The 21,454-nt window shown below is 42.5% G+C and overlaps 1 protein-coding gene across 6 annotated transcripts in view; it reads right to left on the reverse strand.

Moving 5' to 3' along the window:
• The window catches only part of LOC128888913 (methylcytosine dioxygenase TET-like), a 117,577-nt gene that overhangs the window by 48,836 nt on the left and 47,287 nt on the right, over window positions 1–21,454 (reverse strand). For all 6 annotated transcript variants that reach the window (XM_054146124.1, XM_054146125.1, XM_054146120.1 and 3 more), the window contains one exon: window positions 3,959–4,033. In XM_054146124.1, the coding sequence (XP_054002099.1) occupies window positions 3,959–4,033 (75 nt within the window). The remainder of the gene's footprint in view (window positions 1–3,958; window positions 4,034–21,454) is intronic.

The following is a 21,454-nucleotide window of genomic DNA, read 5'->3' on the forward strand; positions in this document are numbered from 1 at the left end:
TCTGAAGTTGAGCTGATTACAGTTTCCTATAGAAAAGTAGCGAAAGGGGTGGCCATTTCGACTCTCAAACCGATTAACCGTGTAAGTATAACGTATGTTGGGTAGATATTTCAGGCTCCTCGGAAGAAAGATTAATTAAATCCTCCTTTGTCAATTTCTTGAGTTTAATAGTATGATATTTCGTAAACTACACTTTTGGATTCCTCTATGACTATTCTCGGCACAAAGACAAATCTAAATACGAAGCCTAGAAGGTTAATTTGTTTAGTCCTGATAAAAGACTCATTGATACCCTAGAAGATAGCCATCAAGAAGAACCACCTGACGTTGAAGAAAGTGAAGAAAGAGCCGTGTTACTTGATTTTTAAATTAATAATTTATCCCTGGGATCAAGCAATGGGCTCATGCTTGTGGGAAACTCCGAGGGTCGACACATTGTTCGCGAATCCAAGATGGCGTGCACCTCCGACACCTCTGCCGCCAACGACACCCTCCTATCGTCCACCGTCCACCCCCCCCCCCTTTCACCCGTCTAATGCAATTTAGCCGCCGACGTCGAAAAGAGGGGAGACTGGGGAACGGGGGATGAAGTCAGAGGGAAAGGGTGGCTCGACAAGAGAGAGTTGGACGAGGAAGAGCACTAATTATTTCACCCAGGATACCGCCCCTGGCTCGGTCTCCTCGCGTTGAAACCCGTGGATCGCAAAGTCCCATTGATTTTGGATTGAATCGTTCGGGAGCGGAGAACAGCGTCGTTCGGCTCGATTTTAACTGTGATTAGGCTAAAAATTGAACCGTCGGATGTGTAACGGGGACTATTCGAATAATTCAATCCTTGCGCTGTGTTCTACATGATCTAGGGGCGGATTAAGGGTTTGCAGAGCTGTGGAACTACTAGGGGCTCTCTTGATAAGGAAAATGAAAGATGGAGGTGGTAACATAGAATGGAATGTCCTTGAGAAGGTTAACAGATCTCGATCAGATAAAGAATTGAAGCTTAACTGAAAGTTATTCTTGATATTTTGTAATTTTCATTTACCATAAATGTATAAAAATTTGAGGTCTTGTTACCAATAACCAAGAGTAATACTTTTAAATAGTATTTGTCTAGGAAATCATCTCTATGTTAATCTAATCTAATCAAAAGATGCAAACACAAAAACAGAATGTCAAAGTCTGAGAACGATTTGCTTAATAAAAGTTGTCGCGGATGGGACCATTACTGTGGCGGCAATGATTTCTTTGTAGCTGGAAGTGCTTTTGACTCCCGAAGGTCGTCTTTGCCATCTTAAATAGCAAGAAACCGGTCTTTTTTCTCCTTTATTCCCACATAGCAATGGTTCTTCAGACCGACCACAAGGACGATGGATGTAGAGTCAGTCATCGAAGGACGTCGTATGCACAGCAGCAGCAAAAGTCACTTCAATTTTCCTACTAGAATTGTGCTCAAACTTTCAATTCACCTCGATGACGTCATTACTTTATAGCTAATTTTGTTTCTTACGCGAATTGTATAAATTTTCATAATTAATACCAGTGCAACAATTTTTATTTTTCGTAAAAAGACTTCATGCATAAGAATATTCTTAAAATATTTCTTATATAAATATAAGAATTCAATATTCTGAATTATCCGAAGTTACACGAGCAGAGAATAACCTCTTGAGGAACGATTTTTAAATAAATTACACACAAATCAAAGCATTTTTTTATCAATCCATCGATTTCGACACACTTCAAAGTGAACATTTTTTAATTCTGAAACGATTTATTCTCGTAAATAACGGTAATTTTTATATAAAAGCAAACGTATGTGCCAATGTTTCTCAAGAGGTTAAGGGTTAATTCCCAATGTAACAAGAAGATTGGCCCGAGCGAGGCCGGCGTGCGCCATTATCGTACGCCGCGCCGTTCGAGAAAACAAGACTCGGTTTCAAACGGCAGGCATCGATCGTCCGATGAATATAAATTGAAACAGCGAAAAACCGGAATTGCATTCTGTCACGAAGACGTTGCGTCGGCACAGGTGCCGGCGCACGTGTGCACCGGTTGTTTCGAGGGATCGATAACACTCCGCCGCCCACGAAAGGTATCAAAAGCTCGTCGAACGCTGGTATAAATCAGCGGCACGATGCATGCACTTGCCAAGCAAAATGGGAAAACCGTAACTATGCATTTTATTATTTATTTCTCGTAGGGGAGAGGGTGCCGGAAAACGCGCGGTCGGAGAAGCTTTCCTCCAATTACTTGCTCGATCGATGCATCCCCAATGCGGTGCAATTTTGTCACAGGAAAGTTGGGGGATGATGAAATACGCGGTTACACGAGAATCGATCCAGACTGGAGACTTCTTGGGCCGATTTTTCTGTATTACAATATCCGAACAACGCGATTTCAGTCGACGCATGCAGGCAGTTTCTATTGTGACTATTTTAATACTACCAAAAGGGAGTTTTGGTATATATAAACAAGTGGGGACCAATATTTAGCATTCTCAGAAGAAAATACTTTCTAATATAAGAATTAAGCTTGAATTTAGTTTAAATAAGTTCCCTCGAGATGGAACATGATTAATGCAACAGAGAGGAAAATAAACTTTTCTAAATCGGTAACTGAACCTAAAAATAAAAATGTCAAAATCTAACTTTATCCTTTCATTTCTCCTTCTCAATCTTCGCACTTTCAATAACGCGCATTGCTTCTCAAAATAAATAAAACAATTAAACATAGAGGAGCCTTCACTTCTATTCCATGAAAATGTAGTTATCTCGTACAGATGAGACTATCAAGCTTTTCGTACAATGGCTAATCGTCGTAAGACGTTCTACCGGAAGCCACGCCGAGAGACCCGTTGAAAAATGAACGGCGTCAAGAAGTTCGACGCATGAAAGGAGAGTGGCTCGAGAGTTTCGTGTGGCTGGATAAATGACCGTGGATAAATTGAAAGAAGCAGGAGATGGAGGCTGAGAAGGATGGTTCGAAAATGAGATATCGTTCGATGGAGAAATGCAACAGTGGATCGCGGTTGCAGCTGGAGGATTTTAAACATGGCGGTGCTGCACAGGCGCGTCCCAACTCGATCAATACCGTGCCTCGCTTAATGTCGGTTCTCCAATTTCTCGCGGGCTTTCAGGTCCCGATGAAAATTCAAAATAAACTAGTTCTATCAATAGGGAACAGTTTCGAAAGAAACGTATGAATTACTATTATCGGGAGTGTTTTTAAGGAGATGTAACTTTAGGAACAGGTCGTGCCATCCATGGTCTGTTCTCCGCACTAAAAATAGGACGGAAAGGAACGATGCGTTTTTCGAAACGCGTTGGGGATTCGAAACCAAGATGGAGATTGGTCGAGTGGCGGGAAACGGAGAGGTTTACTCGCGCGTTGCGACGATTCTAGAATTAGAAAGGTGACGGTTGATTGGGAGGGCCAGTGGCTTTAAAAAAAAAGTGGCGGTCGTCGAAATGGAATAAAGAAATGGGAGAGAGGAGAGAAAAAAGAAATTCACGAGCGAGCAACCGGAAACGAGATGAGGAGCGTAAATACGACGTGGCGCTCCGAGCCGCGCTCCTTTGAATTCTCCCGCCCAAAAGGAAGGATTGCGAGCCTTGGGAGAGAAAGGGCTTTAAAAAGAGTAAACCAATGGGAACGTTTATTGTTTTATCTTGGTATGCTCGAGGGTACTTTCCAATTTTTCAATCTCTTTTGTCTTGAATTTTTCGTTGTTGGTAAATAGGGTATTAAGTTTAAAGAATAAATCATGATTTCAGGATAAATATCGTGTTGTTTAAAAACTTTGGGATATCTCACGATAAAAATTATTATAAAAAAGAACCACAGAACTTTTCATAGCAATCTATGTGATTCATTACCATATTATTAGTTTAGTACTTTAATGTGTTAGTACTTTAAACAACATGAGGTTGACAAGAAAAAAACAACTCTTGAAGTTACTTACCCTCGTTGCACCTTTGCCTCGGCCCCTCCCCCTCTCTCTGAACGCACCCTCGCCCGTTTGCAGATGGTACAGGTGCTGAAACACAATCGAAATGCATGTTAAATGCGGTCGATCGAAATAGGAGATCGGCGTCGATCCCCAGCATTCGGATCGTTGTCGTCCCGGCGACGGACTATCGTAAAATCAAGGCAACCGTATCGCCTCAATTGACCTCGTTAAGCCCAATAGACGCGCTAATAAAAGTATAACTTTCCAGGGCCAGCGGTATTAGATTAGATTCCCGCAACGACAAAACGCTATGGATTATTCCAGGGGTGTTCGGGGGTCCGGGGAACGAGGGGTTAGAGCACACGATACAATTCGTTCTGGCTGGAAATTGTCGGGAGGGTTGATAGTGCTAATTAAAAATGGAAAAATTACACGGTGCGATAATCATCCCTGCCTCATGATACGGTGCTATTATACTTTTTAATTTTAGAGTTCGGTTGGTGGATGTCCACCGGTTCGAATGAGTCATTGTTAGGAAGGGGGCGAAAACTCGAAAATGAAATTCTTGTCTAAATACTGGTTTTAAGTAATAGTGTTCTGATGTAAATATAGATTTCACTAATAATTATCATTTTTTTAAAAAGGAGATTTACACGTTGTCTTGACAAGTTTAGGAACATTTGGTTAGAAAATGTTGGTAAGTGAGGAACCAACGTTACAGGGGATTCCTCGGTGGATGCACGCGCACTTTTGGGAATTCCCGTGTCTCTTCAAGAGAAAAGCGCGCGATTTCCCCAATCGGTAAAAATAATCGAAACTTGTAAATACTTCACAGTATCGAGTAATTATACAGAACATCAGGGTGCATGTAACATTGCATGACTATTTTTCACACAAATGTAGAAAATTTAAAAAAAAAGTTTTTTTTTTCTCTTTTAAAAAAGATACGAAGAGGTTTGTACCCCTTGTCGACAGTCGCCCGATGCAGGAACCTGTGTTATCACCTGCCAGAAAGAAGTACTACCTTCGAACTTGTTTCGTAGATGGCGCTTGCTGTTGCAGCTGCTATTACGCTTCTTTTTACCGACTTGCTGCGGGAAAATCGAAATACGTGTATAAGGACACTGGTAGGTTTGTTCACATACGATATAAACATGCCTACAACATTATTCTGAAGGTTATTATGCTATTTCGCACTTTGTATCAGTGGTCGTTTCCATAACAAAATATTAAAACTGCATTATAGCAACAAGCTGTTTCAAAGATTAGTATTGCATTTGGAAGACCAACCACGTCCCGATAGTATTTAATTAATGCACGATTCTATCCGATTAAATGAATATTCGAATATTCTTGAATAACATTATTCGATTTGCAATGTTTCGTGCATCAGTTACAAACACGTGAAATATATGAACAACGATGCCTACTACTGAAATAGTTGTCGAATACGAATAATTGGACAAGTCCCAGCCCTAGAGAAAGAGAGAAAAGAAAGCCAGGGGGTTACGCAAGAGAGGAAAGAAAGCCACCCCTGTCCCGGGGAAAGGACAAAGAGAGAATTTCTTTGCTTCGACGATTAATTACGCCCTCATTCCCGCCCCAAGTGCGGCTCTCTTGGCGATGCATCGTCGATATTGACATTTGCCTTGCTTCCCTTACTCTCTCGCTTTCACCCTTCTTCCTAGCTCTCTCTCGCTCTCTCCCAACGATCCTGGGTTGCATCCGCACCTACGCACACTTCCCTGCGCGCGCGTACGTAATCGCAAATTCAACCGTGTGTGCACGCACCTAGCGATGGGACTGACAAGAAACTTTGCTCAACCGAACGTCTCCATTTTCATGAAATTTCAGTAGGACTGGATTTATTAATATTTCAAATAGGTAGGAAAGTTAGTTCAAAATAAGGTCTTATAATAATAGAAACATGCATTGTTGAAATTCATCTATCTTGCAACTCTTCGACAAACGTACCAATTTAGAAGTTCATGCATTTTATAAGCCCAAAGCAGGATTTACGATAATAGATGCACGAAATGATCTTACAAATTTAGAGATTCGTGCATTTTACAAGCTCCTAACAAATACAAGAGAAGCTCGCCGAAATATGTAGACTCGTGCATTAATCAATTTTCTCATTAAAATAATTGCATCGCTTAACCTGCTACTCAAAATTGAAAGCCGTAATAGTCCAGAAATTTTCTGCGAATAGGGTCAGCCGAGAATTCCTCGAGTGACGACCATGTCACTGGATTGGTCCCATCGCTACCACCATCTCAACCTATCCCTCGTTCGCCTGTTTACCGAGAAACCGCGATATTTACGCGAGAACGGCAGCGAGGAGGTTGGAGGAGGGTGCAGATGAAGGTGCAACGCTTGGGAGGGAGCGAGAGGGTGGGTAGGGGGAGGGTTGAAAGGAGGAAAAGCGCGGGAAGAGAAGAAAGCTGCGAATCGACGGGGAGAAACGTCCGAGGGAGAAAGAGGGACGACGGAGGGTGACGAACGACAGAGAGAGGAGGAATCAGGGTGTAGAGTGCAAGAGGGTGGAGGGACGGAGAAAGGGAGATGGAATTAAGGGGACACACCCCTATCTTTCGAGCGTACGCTTATCGAATGTACCGACAATTACGCTTTTCCTCGTTCGCTCGCCAAGACGGTTCCGTCATGCGAGGCAGCCAGGTAGGTTGGTAGGTAAGCTAGGTAGGTTGGTGGGAATGCGCGTACAAGCGAATTAGACCATAATCGTCCACGCGTGTGCCGCGCGAAGGGGACGTTTTCCGCCTGCCTCGGACCTCGATGTTCACTCGCGCGGGGATCTCCTCTTCTCGTGCACCTTATGTACGACCATCTACGCGCGCCTACCCCACTAGCTGTCCCTCACCCCCCATCTGAATACTTCAGTCGACTTGTCCTTTCTTTTTGAGAAAGGAAAAAAAATCCGCGCTGGAATCTTTTCCTGATGTCAGTTTGGTGTTTCCAACGTTTTTTCGCTTTTAACTGTGAAAACTGCTGATAGGGTCGAATAAGACACCCCTTGTAACAGTATCTTACTGTTGGTTCACTGAACTCTTTATAAAATTCAATAGAATTGGTGTACAACGAATAAAATCTTTGCAAACGTATCTGCAAGAATTAAATTTATTTTTTACGGTATTGCATACTGTGTGGGTTTTTTAGATCATTTCGTGCATCCATTATTGCTAATTTCCAGTAAATGAATACAAATCAGCAATTTACCTATCCTATTTAGTCAGAAATTCCTTTACATAGGTATTAAGTATACACAAATAAATATTTAAAGCTACACAATCACGTTGTCAATCTCGAAACAAAGATTCCTTGGCCTTATACTTCAGCAGTATTGTCTCTTAACACATCCCTCAACCATGGCAATGTCTTTTTTTTCCAATTCTTTCACCAAGAAAACGTTCGTCGTTAGTAACGGCACCTACGCTCTTATCAGTACTTCCACTTTTCTTTTTCTCCAACATTTTCTCCTCCAGCTTCTTGCTTCCTCCTCGATGCATCCTCTGTAATCAATAGATTTTAATTGTCACGTCTTTTTTGCGACGTCACCTACGCCAGTGATTACCACGAAGAAATGGGGGAACTTTCCTGTGGGACGATATCGAAGATATCCCCTCGAGATCTTACATTCGCTCCTCTCCCCTTTTTAAAGTCTCCGGTTCGATGCTTTCCTCGGAAGCCAACGGGACGGATGCACGAGAAAGCGCGTGTTCGAAAGCGTTGTATAATTAGCTTATTGGAGTGACGAGATGAATGCGTAGCGCGTTGTACCGGTCGCATAGCAACGATGAGTTATTACATTCGTATCGTGCGTTAATTCTTCTGCTCTATTCGACGACGACATTGACCAACACTCACCAACCGCACCAATCGTGCGAGTTATTTCATAGATTCTTGGTAGTGAAAATATTTTTACAATCTTAAAGTTGGATGTGTACCTTATCCATTATTTCATTATTTTTATAATTTTAAAGTGGGTTGCATAACTTATCCATTACACCTCGAATAAAAATAAAAATTGGTAAGTAAAAGTAGACGAAAGTGTCGTCCGTAAATAAAATTTTCTCCAATGTTATGCGATACTTGAATCTTGTAGTTATTAAAACAAGAATCGTGGATTCGATCTTCTATAAATATTGAAACTAAATAAATGAAGTTGCAAAGCATCACGTATGAATTTACAAAATAAACATGTCAGTCGAAGTATAGGCTCGTTGCTTTCACTCGTTATCTATTATTTAAAGGGAAAAAAAGGTGTAGCCTATCTGTGGGTAAAAAGTTCGCTCGACGTCCTTTCGCATTTTCGCATTCCTCCCTTTGACATACGAGGAAGGAATGCACGGCAGGTAGCCGCGATAGGAAGTTCACGTGATTAAATGCAGAAAAGTCGAAAAAGAACGAACGGCACCGATCGTCATCTGAAGTCTAGATCAGCAATTAGAAGCACGCGCTTCGCAGGCAGCTGGCACCGATTCCCGATGATAAGTTAATTAAAATATTCCTCAAATACGTTTCCTTATATCTCGAGACGACAGATGCACGGCTGTCGATAAGAAACACGTCAGCAGGCTCGAACGTCGATGAAGAGAGATTTTTAATGTCGCCTCGTTCACTGACACGCCACCCTTCGCAATGATATTCACGTGGACAATTTTATTCGAATTATGGACAACCAATGAAATGTAAATGGTTTTTTTTTAACGCAACGTGAAATTTAAAGTAAATTTTTATTCTTATTCGAGGAATAATGGATAATGGATGTATTAAGTAATTTTCAGAGTCTTCAAAATCAATATCTCCTTTACATGCAACCGATACCTAATTCGCTCAACAAGCACGCTAAAGAAGTGATTGGGTTTCGCGATAATAAATTTTTCGTAGCAAGATTAGCGCATCCGATTGATTAGGGGCTCAACCAGGCGAAGTTTCGTGATTATTTCGGTTCGTCTGGCTTTGGACCGATGTAGCCACGAATCGTGGGACCCTTCAAGAGTCGAACAGCTCAAGGGTTGCCAGCCCGACTCCCTGTTTTAAGTAGAAGTCCTATTTAAGCAGAAAATGCGTATATACTTTTGAGTTTCCAAACAACGAAGGAAAGGAAACAGCACGGTGGCAGCCGGCCCTTGTATTTGTCTAAAAGTCCCGGCGACGGCGAACATTTGCCCAGGAAGATGGTAGTATTATAACTAAACACGACTCGTTCAGATGAAATGATTAGTGTCGGGACATCTGCTTCTGTTGACAGTAACGTTCCGAAGAAGTGGTAAATTCTGATTTCTCCTAGCCACGAGGCAAGTCAGGACAGAGTCACATTTTTCTTCTCCAACCAACCCTGTTGCCTCCATTTTGTGCGAGTGAAATTATTATAATCATTGTTACCATTCTCTTTCATATGGTGTAATAAGTCATTTAATAATTTTATGCTGCAATTATTTAATTTTATAAGAGCTTATGGAAAATGTTCGAGAAGAGTAAATATGAAATTCTCCTTTGAAATTTGTTGGAAAATGGGGCCCCTGAACAGTCTCTCGAAGAGGTAACGCAGTGTGATGGAATAAAACAAAAAAAAAATGGTCGAGGATGGCAGGAGCCCGAGTGAAATATAAAACGACACCGAAATCCCGGATTTCCGTGACTGGTCCTTCGGCTAATGAAAGAATTCGACATCGAGATCCCCCGCGACTCCCTTTGTCTGCTCTTTTCATTCTCTTCGCAACGCGGCGCGATTCTGTGAAAGTGTCGCGCACATTCGAGGGTAGTCGCGATAAAAACGTTGAATGCGTCGCGACGCGTACCCCGAATGCGTCGATTTCAATGGGCCCGCGACGTCTCTCGCTCCTCTAAACGCAATCACGAAATCGGAACTTTTTCCTCGCCATTAAAGGCGATTGCAATATCGCCCTTTCCAATTTACTTGGCCCTCCTCCCCCCCCCCCTCCACGCGTTAAATTTACTTGGCGACATTATTGGATCGTTTGCGTTTAAACTTTCCTTTCGCAAATGCATTCCCAATTATTATTAAAACTCCAAGGTAATTTTAACTTAAAATTCTGTATCGGCTCATACTGACAGAAAGTAAGTGAAAATTGCTTCTATTCTGACTTTTACATTTTTTAAATTTCTACAAGACGATCATGTTTTACGTGAAAAATTCTCACCACTTCGAAACTCCATTTCCATCGCCACGCAACAAGTGAATCCTTTAGCAACCCTTCAAAAAAAAAAAAAAAAAAAAAATGCCACAAAATTTTATTTTTCTTGTCTAATTCCGACCACTTCGTTTCGACAACAAAAGAGTGCAACGATGATGAACGCTGTCGAAATTCCGGGGCGATAGTTAAAAACGTCCGCTTTCTCGGTCAGCTGACTTTAATTTCGTCAAAGCATATCCACTGGGCGACAGATGGTCGGCGCGCCGCGTTCGAAAGAGCCGTTGCACCCATTAGAAGTGCGACGGTTAAAAATGGTAGGTACGTTCGAGGGACAGGTTATCGAGCGTACCATGTGCACTCTTTGCCTGGAACCGGCGTGCGTTCCTCGTTTTCGCGTCGGCATTCCAGAAACGCGGCGTCGTTAAACAAAATTTCGTTTTATCGGCTCCTCGCGCCGCCTCTATACCGGGTAATAACGTAAAATGTGGACCACTAGCCCGACGGCAATTTCAGCACACGAAGGCATAAATGTGCGACCTTATTTCCGCGTAAATTGATAATTAAAGTAAACGCCTCGGGGCCTCGTTTATGGGCTTGCTGCTCCACCGATTAAATTTCGTTGGAAAGCGAGAACGTTTCGCTCATTTTCAAAGAGGCATTTATATTAGGTTGTCTCAAATTTCGCGACACACATCACGACATTTTTTATAGATATGGCATTATGCTCCCGGGGAGGTGAAGGAAGATAATAAAGAAAAATGGATCGTGTACAAATCAGTAATGTGAAACATAAAACATTGTAACAAACTGATAAAACGAATGAAACTTTTGAGAGAACCTAATAAATGCAGCAAAAGTAACGTCGACGATGCGATGTATTACATTTTGTCCGAAAATGTAGATTTGCGTGGAGATTGGTGGAGGATTCCAGATCCTAGAAAAAGCCGACAAAGACACCGACCGTGTGATCCTGGAAATTGTTGGGATGAGGAAGGTATCCTGACCACGTCGCAAAAGGAATCTCCGTTTGGCCGTGGAGCAGGTCGAAATTCCGCTAGAGTCGTTTACGTAAGTCTCTGGAACGATGTATCGATACAGTCGGATCATGAAATCGGAGGGCCGCCGTGGAACGTAATAATCTGACGGAATCGCGGCGATCGGGGGAATCTCATCCCTTGATCGGGAATTAAGCCAGTCAAACATGCTGATGAGTCCAACGGTTTCACCGAGGCCAAAGAGACAATAATAATAATCCACAATTATTTCCGAGTCGTTGACTCAAACTGATGACTTTCGCCCTTTTGCCAGAAGCAGTAGACTGTGTGTACAGAATTCTGGTGGTGAATTTTTCTGTGCTCGAGTCACATGCTCAATCCATTAGAGTATTAGTATTGCAATTGCAAGTGTGCATTACTGTTGCAACTGCAACTCAAATTATATTAGATGATTGAACCAGCAGTTGTATAAGAGCATTTGCATCCGAAGCTGCAGCTCGAATATTCTCTACAATTGAAACTGTTGCTGAGTGCATTGCTGTTGCGACTGCAGTTCGAATTGCACCCTGACACTGCAACCGTAGCTGGAACTGGCTTACAAGATTCGTAAAAGCAATTGCACGAGAGCGCTGCACTTTCGATTGTAGTTAAAGTGACATCTCAACTTGAAACTCGAACATTGTATATAATTGCAGTGGCAACACCAACTTTCCATTACACTCTTCCTGCAATTTTAACCACTTTAACCACTTGGTCGTGCTTCAGGTGCACCGTTCCACCCGTGGTGCGACGAAATTTTGCAGCAAATTGCACCCGCATCGTGCGACAACCAATTGCACGTGAACATGCCACTTCTTTGGTTGCTGGAGAAATGAATCGCAATTTGTGCATCCTCCGCGGAGCCGTGTTTGCATCGGAGCATTCCGGTTACAGTCGTTCGGTTACCTTAACAAGTAGCAACTACATTGTAGAAGGGCAATTGCAGTTACGATGTATTCAGCCCGTGTGAACGAGACGTAAGTGCATCGTAACGCGGCAGTTGCAGTTAGAGCGCGATAAGGTCAATTTCGGTGGGTTTGCAGCTGCGTCGTAAAACTGCAATTGCAATTCGGCTGCCGTCCACTCTTTTTCATAAACCTCGACTGAATCGAATCGGACGATTACACGCCGAATTACGACGCTTCAAATGGAAGTAATAATAATAAAAAATAAGATTAACTGTTTAAGAGAATATAGCAATGATAATAACTATCTATTAGATAATAGAAATTCAGACCTTCAATTTACTTTTTGTTAGGACCGAATCGGACTTTTCAATACCGAAATATAACACTCCTGAGTTTCCTATTTAATTGACACTTTTATAAGAATATAAGTAGTATAAGAAGACTGCCCAGTGCAGTCTAGCAATTCCTGGAAGGAAAACCCCTCTAAATTCTCAGAAATAGTAGTAAACATTGTAGTTTTTCCTGAAAAGAAAGCCCCTCTGAGTTCTTTAGAAGAGATGCAAATTTATCTATTGTACCCTTCGAACAATTTTGATGAATCTTGGTATCCAGGGGTTTTTGGAATCGCTGATTCCAAATCTGAACTCAGGATGTAAAAAGTCAAAATGGCGGATCCAATACGATGACTTAAAATGTGAAAAGTTCCTCACATTTCAGTTGCGCAAATTTACTCTAAGAAACTTTAAAAATAATATCAAAGGTTTGTTTTTCTGTCAGAAATGCCCCTCGATATTTTGCATGCGCCGACCGCACAGCCGCGGCATCGACATGGTAACGGCTTTAATAATTACTTTTACAACGTTTCCGAGTATACGCGACCTTAGTCCGTCTCGGTTGGCCGGTTTGCAGCTGGCTTCCATACAACCCCGTGACACCATGTACAAGGGTGCTCTCGTACACGAACAGGCGATCCACGCACTGAAAGCCTGAAATTGCAGCCACGCCAGACAACCAGGATACACGCTTTTTCCGACAAACTTCTGCTTAATCCACCTTGCTCCCGTTTCACTTACACGCTCGTCTGCTTTGGTATTTTTATTTTCATTGTATTACATAACAGAATGACCATTCATAACTTAAATGTAAATAGAAATATTCAATAGTCATTTTATTATATGCTAAATATCACATAGGGAGTAATAATAGCTTTACTATAAAATACTTATAAATACAGAGTGAAACATTTTTTAGATAAGACTCCTCACACTCCTTAGATAAGAGGAGGGTAATTAAGACTGTGTAATTGTTCGAATAATAAGGATTCGAGGGTTGAACAGAAAATAACTCTCCAAGATGCACACGTCCACCAAGAACAAAGAAGTCGTTCAAGCCACTAATCTACAGCGACTCTATCCACGTTTAATGTGCTATACCTCGATACACTCGGTTTCAATTTTTCACGATCCCAACAAGCCATTCGCCGACATTCGTAGCGGTCACGTCGGCTTAAGTCGCCTAAGTAGGTGGCGATTTTCTTGTCTGGTTCGTTAATCGCGTTTCTATGACGGCCGCGGTTTACCTTCTTCAGTTTCTCAGGCGGCCCCTACAATGGCCAGCAATATCTGGCCCGGTGTTTTTCCCATGGACAAGGTTGGAAGGTCGTCAGGTCGAGGAGGGCTTGTTATATATCCCACTGCTTATTAATCCCAGACCTTAAACAGACGTCTTTTCAACTCGACTCTCTCCCCTTTCGCGGAACACGTATATTTTCCCTGAATTGCAGAGCGAATCGTCGAAACGATGAATATACCGATATATAGCGCCGCAACGTGTGTGTTTTTCGCCATCGTCGATCGAAGGCGATGGGCGGGAAATTTATGCAAGCTAGCAATTACAGAGTTTTCTACAAGTCGTGATATACAGATGCGTGGAATACTCAACGCTTGAGAATATGATAAATGAGTCTGAAGGTGGTTCTGGAAAATTGGATACTTACTGTACAGGTGGTTTGTTTTTAAAGGAATTTAATTTGGGGCAAAAATGGTCCTATAACATTCTGAGAAAGGGAGAAAAGGGAAAGGGAGTACAGATGAGTTTCGCCTAACGTCGCGCGCCATTTTCACGGTGCCTGGGAGTCCGCGTGGAAACGAACGCGCGACGCCGCGAGCAGGTGTAACTAATTGATGTAACCGTGCTTTTAAAGCAGCAGGGGAATACTTAATACCCTGTTTTTCTGCACGAGGTATTATACACGGCGAACCTGGTGCACGCACCTCGTCTGTAATTTCTTTATTCGAGCGGCGCACACCATCGCGAGACGCGCGACCGAGTCGCCTCGGCTGCTATGCTTTTCTATTCATTTTCTCCTGTTTTTATCGCGTGACTCACGCTTGGGCATTTTTCATCATACGCGACTCGATGTATTAAATCATGTATTAATTCAACGGCTACACTACGATCCTGTGGAATGCCTAGTTATCGTCGTGTGAAAATATATCTTTTAAAATGAGGAGTATTCCCATTTTCTATATTAGGATAGCGAAGGTAATTTTTATAACGTTTGATAGGTTATTATCTATGCGCTAAAATGTTTTTGCGCACAACGAAAATTATTCATAAACCTTGTAGTAACAACCAAGTACCTTGTAGAACAACCAAGACCGCGACGAGCATTAATTGCCCAAAGAATGAAATTTTCATTCATCATTCGGAGTTTCTATCCAGCTAATAATTTGGTCCATCGCTGACCTGCGCCAGTCCACGTGGTCATGTTATTGTTTCCAGAGTGCAAGGATGGCCTTCTGGGCCAGGAGACGGGGGTACGAGGGGGGGGGGGCATCTCAGCTTCGACCCTCTAGAAGGGATTTTATTCATGATCCCGAAACCCACCCCCGTGTTCCAGAGTTCCTCCAGGGGCTGCGAGGGCAAGCGATACATTACCAGCAGAAAAGGGTAGGACTCCGTCCCGTCGGTGGCTCGTGCTCGGGCACATGACATCTGGAGAGGGGACTTCGGATTTGGCTATTTGATATCTTAATACAGAGGGATGCTACGAGACGATGGGACGAGGGAGGGAGGAGGGTACCAAGGACGCCCTCACGTTGCATTCTATTACACTTAACGCCGCCCGCTGCTAGAGCGTCGAAACAGACACGGGTTAGGTCAGTTATCCTCCCCCTGGATCCGAGGGTGTCCCTTTCGTCCCTACCCTGCTCCTCCCCTCCTCGTTACCTTCTAGTTTCCCTCTTGCGCGATCCTCTGGTGCTGGGTTCCACAGATCGGGCAATGGACGACGCGTGGATCCGTCGCGTACTTTCAAGTCGCGATAGCTGCACCGGTTTGAAGTGACAGAACTGTACGATGAATTTCATTTGTATTCGTTTTGCGTTCTGGTTAGGAAACTGTGATTTATAGCGAAAATTATCTTAATGTAAAGTTTATACGAGTCGAAAAAAATCTGGGACGAAATACTCACGTTGCACTGTACTAAATGTTAACGCACCCTTTGTAACATTGATTCTCCCTACTTTTTTCCTATGGAGTTGATCAATTTGACTCAATAGCGAGACTCAACTCGTGTTCAAGAGCATTCAAGAGTAACAGAGTGTATCGACGAGTTCCATCGTTATTATCTGGTCGCCATTGCGAAGCAGCAACGACAACCGTCGCGTGAAAGTTGGATTTCTGCTCGAAAGCGGCCAGTGCAACACGAGACGACCGTCTCGTTCAGGTAGAAAACACGTGTCGGTTTACCAAAAAAAAAAAAAAAAAATATGAAAACTGTGACGTTACCAGTGGCCGATTTAGCACGTGTCGATGCAGAATATCTTTAAAGGGTCGCAGGGAGATCCTGGACGGCCGATTCGCTTTGGTCTTATGACCCTGATATCGGAAATGGAATGGATTTTCTCTGACGCAGACAGCTGTGTCCCCGACCCTGCCAACAATCGTAACACCACCCCTTGCAACGCCCGCTCCCATTCGGCGAGGGCCTTTCCACAATCGAGGGTTCCGCGAGTTTCTACTTTATCACGGCCTCTCTCGTCCTCCCGCGCCCTCCACTGCCCGCCCTCGCTTCTTTCACCAAAGATGCACGCGTATCTGTGAGTCCACGCGAGGAACGCTAGCGATCCCTGGGGAACGGTACAAATGATCCTGGAGGAGTAAGGGGATGAATCGTGTTTCAGGAGCGGGGAAAATTATCTGAATGAAAATTTATGCAAAAACAAATTACTAGACTGCGAATTTTTATGCGTTTACAAAAAATTTGAACGTGCAAGGAACTACAAAGTGCAACAGTATGCAATAATATAAAGAAATATTGACAGTAAAGTTCATATTATAATATTTGCAAAGTAAAATAAATTCCTATTTAGGTTAAATTTTTGTTAGATTTTATATATGCACAGCATACATCGTCGATACAAATGCGCATATAACAAACAAATAAAATTTATGATATAGTGAGGCCAACGTTCAAATTCTGCACACGGTCGAAAGTACCCTCAAGTCGTAAATCAGATGGTTCCCAGGTCAACGTAAACCAGAAGCACAAAAAGTATATACCCGAGAACTGAAATTCTAGTCAACGATGACCGTCATCGTACGACATCGACTTCGCTCCGTCGACCTTTTCTTTTGTTCACCGATGACTAATAGGACCTCTCGGCAATAAACGAAATTATTTGTGAAAAAAAAATGGTAGAACGACACACGTGGACTCACTGCGTCAGTATTCTCGAGTAATGGTTCGTTTTTCTACCCTCTTCGACCTTCCGCACTGATACCAGATGAAAGGGAGAAAATTGACTGGGAAAGCGAACTTTATCGTGTGTATAGTAGATTTGCAGATTTTAAGGTAACTCTGTTTATTTCAAGGAGGAAAAATTGTAGAACAAATTCTGTTTTAGTTTTAGTTCATTACTCCCTTGATTTAAACAAATATAAATGTATTTTTTTAGAAGTCTCCAAGTATTTCAGCGGATGCAAATTAGAACGGAGTATTGTATAGTTAATGCAATCAGATATGATTAGAAGGGAACGGAATTGCCGAGAAAGTTTCAACGATGACACGTAGTTGGAAATGAATTTTAATCGGCATACACGGTGCGATAATACGGAACGCGGAAGTGTCTGGTGCGGGACCAGTCCACCCAAACAGCCTTCGCTCTAGGGTCAAGGTTCCATCTCTCAGACGTAATATCGCCATCTCACCCACCCCCAAAGGTCAATACACGGCCATTGTCCGTAACGCTGGCTATTAAGGCTCGTGGAAATGTTTGGCGTGCTCCACGTTCCCTTTCCTTGTTGAACTTCCATTTCGTACAGTATATCTTCTGATTCTTTCACTGTTCTTTTGATATACTTGGGAACTTGTTTATGAAAAAACGTTGGCACGATTGCTCCGTGACAATCTGAAAGACAGGTAGGTGAAGTTCGATCGTTGATACCTCTCTTGATGAAGGTGAAATGCTTGTGAAATTAACCTCTTGAAGGATACTGCCATTCTTTTATACATTATTGTGTAGATGATTTTATTAGAACCGTAAGCAAATATTTATAATTAAATTCTCCGATGATATAATATTGTTACGAGATTGATAGGTGTTACAGGTGAACATGAAACTTGAATTTTTTATATTTCTGACAAAGTAATTCGCTTTCGAAACGGTTAACAATGACGTGGATATCCCTGTGACAACCTCAAGGAATAGGTGAACGAAATTTCACCGCCACACCTCTCCTGTTCTAGTTTGTTTCCATACTGGATTTCCATTGAGACGAGGATGAAATACACCTAACGGCAACGAAGATAGTGACAACCTGAAAGACAGTGCCATGTACCGTAAAAGAACAATGTATAACTGAAAAATCCTTGCAAGAAAAATGCTTAAGAAGAATCAAGCTTCAGATATCGCTATTTTGGCCAATTCTCGCAGAGAACGAGAATCTTCGGTTCGAAGTTGCGCAGCCGAAACGAAATCTGCTTCGGAGCGTAAAAACATCCGCGTGGCGTGGTAGCAATTTTTCAATGGCGTTGCCAGCGATCGAACCAATGAACGAACGAACACAGTTTGTCCAATGTATCCTATACACGCTGAACGATCTCCGTTTCTCTCTCATTCTCTCTCGCTCTCTTTCACAGTTCGTCCGTCCGTCCGTCTGTCTCTCTCCGAAGCGACATTAACTGTCTACTTCCTAACTTAATCCGTAACTTCCGACGCCGCGGCAATCTGACATCCTTTTTATTTTCATTGGCTTGCTCTCGGGCCTCTTGTGCCGAGGGTCTCGTTCCCAGGATTTTTCTATCCACGATCGCAGCCGAGCTGGCTCGAACGAAACTACCGGCCGTGCTCGGTCCACAAGCCTAATCAATTTATATCGTTGCGTTGTATACGCGTCGTCCGTCCTCCTTTCACCCACGAGTTAGGCTAGCGATCTCGTCTCGCTTAGTTCGCGACCAGCTGGAGGAGCGACGAAGATGGCAGAGCTTCGATAAATTGCTCTCGTGAGTGACGGAGAACTATCGAGAGACACTGGAATGCAGTTGGTACCGCCACACTTCCGGTTCTACGTGACGCACGGGGTGTTTACTCGCTGCTGGTAATTATTTTAGGGGCTGATTCCTTGAGAGAAGTAGGGGAAAGAAAGCTTTAGGTCCGAGTTATTCAAAGATAAGGATATTGATGATGAAGGTAGCTTTGTGTACACAATTTGTTTCGGTTCAAGTTTGTTCGCATTGAAGAACGAGGATTAACCACGTCAACACTGCTTGAAGATAGCCCTGTGACAAACCGATAGACAGTGCTGTATATCGCGAGTAAACAATGTGGAATTGAAAAGTCTTTAGTAAAAAAATATTTCGGATAAAATACTAGCTGATTTGTGACTAAAAATATGCTTTATCCACAAAATTAAGGCATAGAAATCGTCTTTCATTTTATTTTTTTAAAGAAACCCTTTCCAAAAGTTTGAAACCTTAGGCATAGAGAAAAATAAGTGTTCCATCTCAGCCTGGACAGTGAGATTCGTAAATTGTTTAAAGCCATCAGCGTGTCATCGCGTTATCATTCCTGGAGGGCGATCAAAGTAGCCGCCTTTGATCCTTAACAAGCAGCGAAGGAGGTGTGGCGCCTCGTACCTCGAGAGGATCTGGTTTTGCTTCTTGCGAGCTATTGAGACGTTCGTCGTGTTCGCGCCATCAGCTTGTGAGACGGTTTTCATCGTTTAATTTATCGCCGCCACGCGGCTGATATGGGTTCACCTGCGTTCAGGCTCGAACATGCCCCGGGAAAATAAACGTACACTAAATTCTCGCTCCTAACCAACCTGAACGATAATCTCCATCGTGTTCGACCCAAATTTTCTTGTTTCACAACTATTTCACGATTGTTCCAATTACTATTCCCAACGTTTCGACTTTGTCAACGAGCGTCGTTTAACAAATCTTGTTGCATAATAATTTAAATCTCAGACTTGCCATCAAATTTCTAAATTAATCATGCATCCATGCAACAAGCATTTATATTTATACGAATTTAAGAAAGAAAACCAACCTCTGCGTGCTATCGCTCGAACTAAAGTAATTCTTACATATTTAAAGAATATATATGGTGAAATTACCTTGTCAACGGCCGCCGCCTCCACGATTAGTCTCATTATTTATTTTATGTTAAACGATACGTTTTAAATGCATTCTCCCGGCTTCCAATTATACCTTTCTTTTTTCTTTCGCAACAGCTTCTTCGTTCTTTGTGTGAGGAGGGGGAGGGGAAGGTCGCGCAATTACGTTAATTAACACGTTAATACACGCTGAAAGTATAAAGTGGTAATTAATGTATTAATGAGTTCGGGCCTGTAATTTCGCGTCGCTAGGAGACGCCAAGGCGAAGATCATCGGCGGGAAGGCAGATAAATTTAACTGACAAAGTAATTACTGGTCTCGCGAACGCAATTTTATATACAGGGTGTCCCCCACTCTGCACGACCGTCTTAAATATCTCACTTATATGTTTCATGATAGGGGAATTATGCAAAATTTACATTCCTTTTTTAAAAAAACTTGATGCTCTGAACATCGTACTAAAATTTGTTTAGATAGGGGTAGTGGCGTTAATCTAGTACGTAACGATTCTGAATTTTATTGAATTCGATCGAATAGGTCTGGAGAAATCCACCTCAAGACGCGACTAAGAGATTCCATTAGCTCTGTACGAAGACGCTCGTACTTTCCACATGGTTTAACATATTTCAACAAAATTTGCCAGAAACGTGGTACAAAGTATGGCCTTTTAATACATATAAAAGTTATTTATATTAAACATTTAGTACCGCCAGAAAAAATTCCCAAAAGTCGCCCCTTTCTTTGCTCCGAAACATGCTCCTCCTTAGGGTGATCGATTTACACGGAACACCGTGTAGACACCCGATGTTGCACGCGTGTACGTGCGTATGCATCTGATAAACCCGACGGAGCACATGTCACGCACACGCGTGACGTTTAACGAGCATTGAAATAAAATGCATTAAGTATGCGCGCATCCCGCGAGAACCGATCGACGAAAAACGCGGACGTGCCTGGCCGAGAATTTTTCCTTCCACTAATATATCATGTTCATTACCCTGAACGTCGCCACGAATTATCGTTACGATACTGGAGCTGGCGTTCACGCACTGCTGGGATTCGGATGCAAAAAGCAAATATTAGTGTCACGGTTCAAAGACAGACGCCAGGTGCATATATTAATCCGATAATAGAATATTAAAACAGTTTTGAACGAGGTTCTTTATGAACGATAATCTTCTACGATTATGGCTACCTGAGGATGGCGAGGAGGAAGATAGGGGTCAACAACGAGCAAAATTATTATTCTAACCCGATGCGGTTGCTTATGAAACGGAAGCACGAGTAATACTGTTGTTCTTAAGTTGAAAAGGAAATAGTCGTTCTCACGTACCGGTTTCAAGTAGGAAAAGAAATAGTGAAGATGTTTTCAAGTGGGAAAGAAAATACTGAACTCGTATCAGAGTGCAGGAGAGCATGCCCGAGTCGCGCTCGAGCAGAAAAGAAAACCCTGAAGCCGTTCCAGAGTGCGTTCTATCGGGGAACGAATTGGTTTCGAATAGGAGATGGAATTAATGATTTTGGAAAAAAAGAGAAGAAGCAATATGGACAAAATTCTTCTGGAGAAATTAAATTAATTGTCTAAGGGACCCATGAGACGAAATAAATTAAACAACACTGCTTTAAAGTCCTGCGTATACAAAAAATACAATATTCCGGAGAAAGTGGGGGTACGAGTCAGGTCAACCCCCTAAGAAAATATTCTCTGTGCATACAAAACGATCGACACGCGAGACGAATCGTCCTCGAGCAGGGGCCCAATT

The sequence above is a fragment of the Hylaeus anthracinus genome, unplaced genomic scaffold (genome assembly GCF_026225885.1).
Source record: "Hylaeus anthracinus isolate JK02 unplaced genomic scaffold, UHH_iyHylAnth1.0_haploid 11994, whole genome shotgun sequence".
Lineage (NCBI taxonomy): Eukaryota > Metazoa > Arthropoda > Insecta > Hymenoptera > Colletidae > Hylaeus > Hylaeus anthracinus.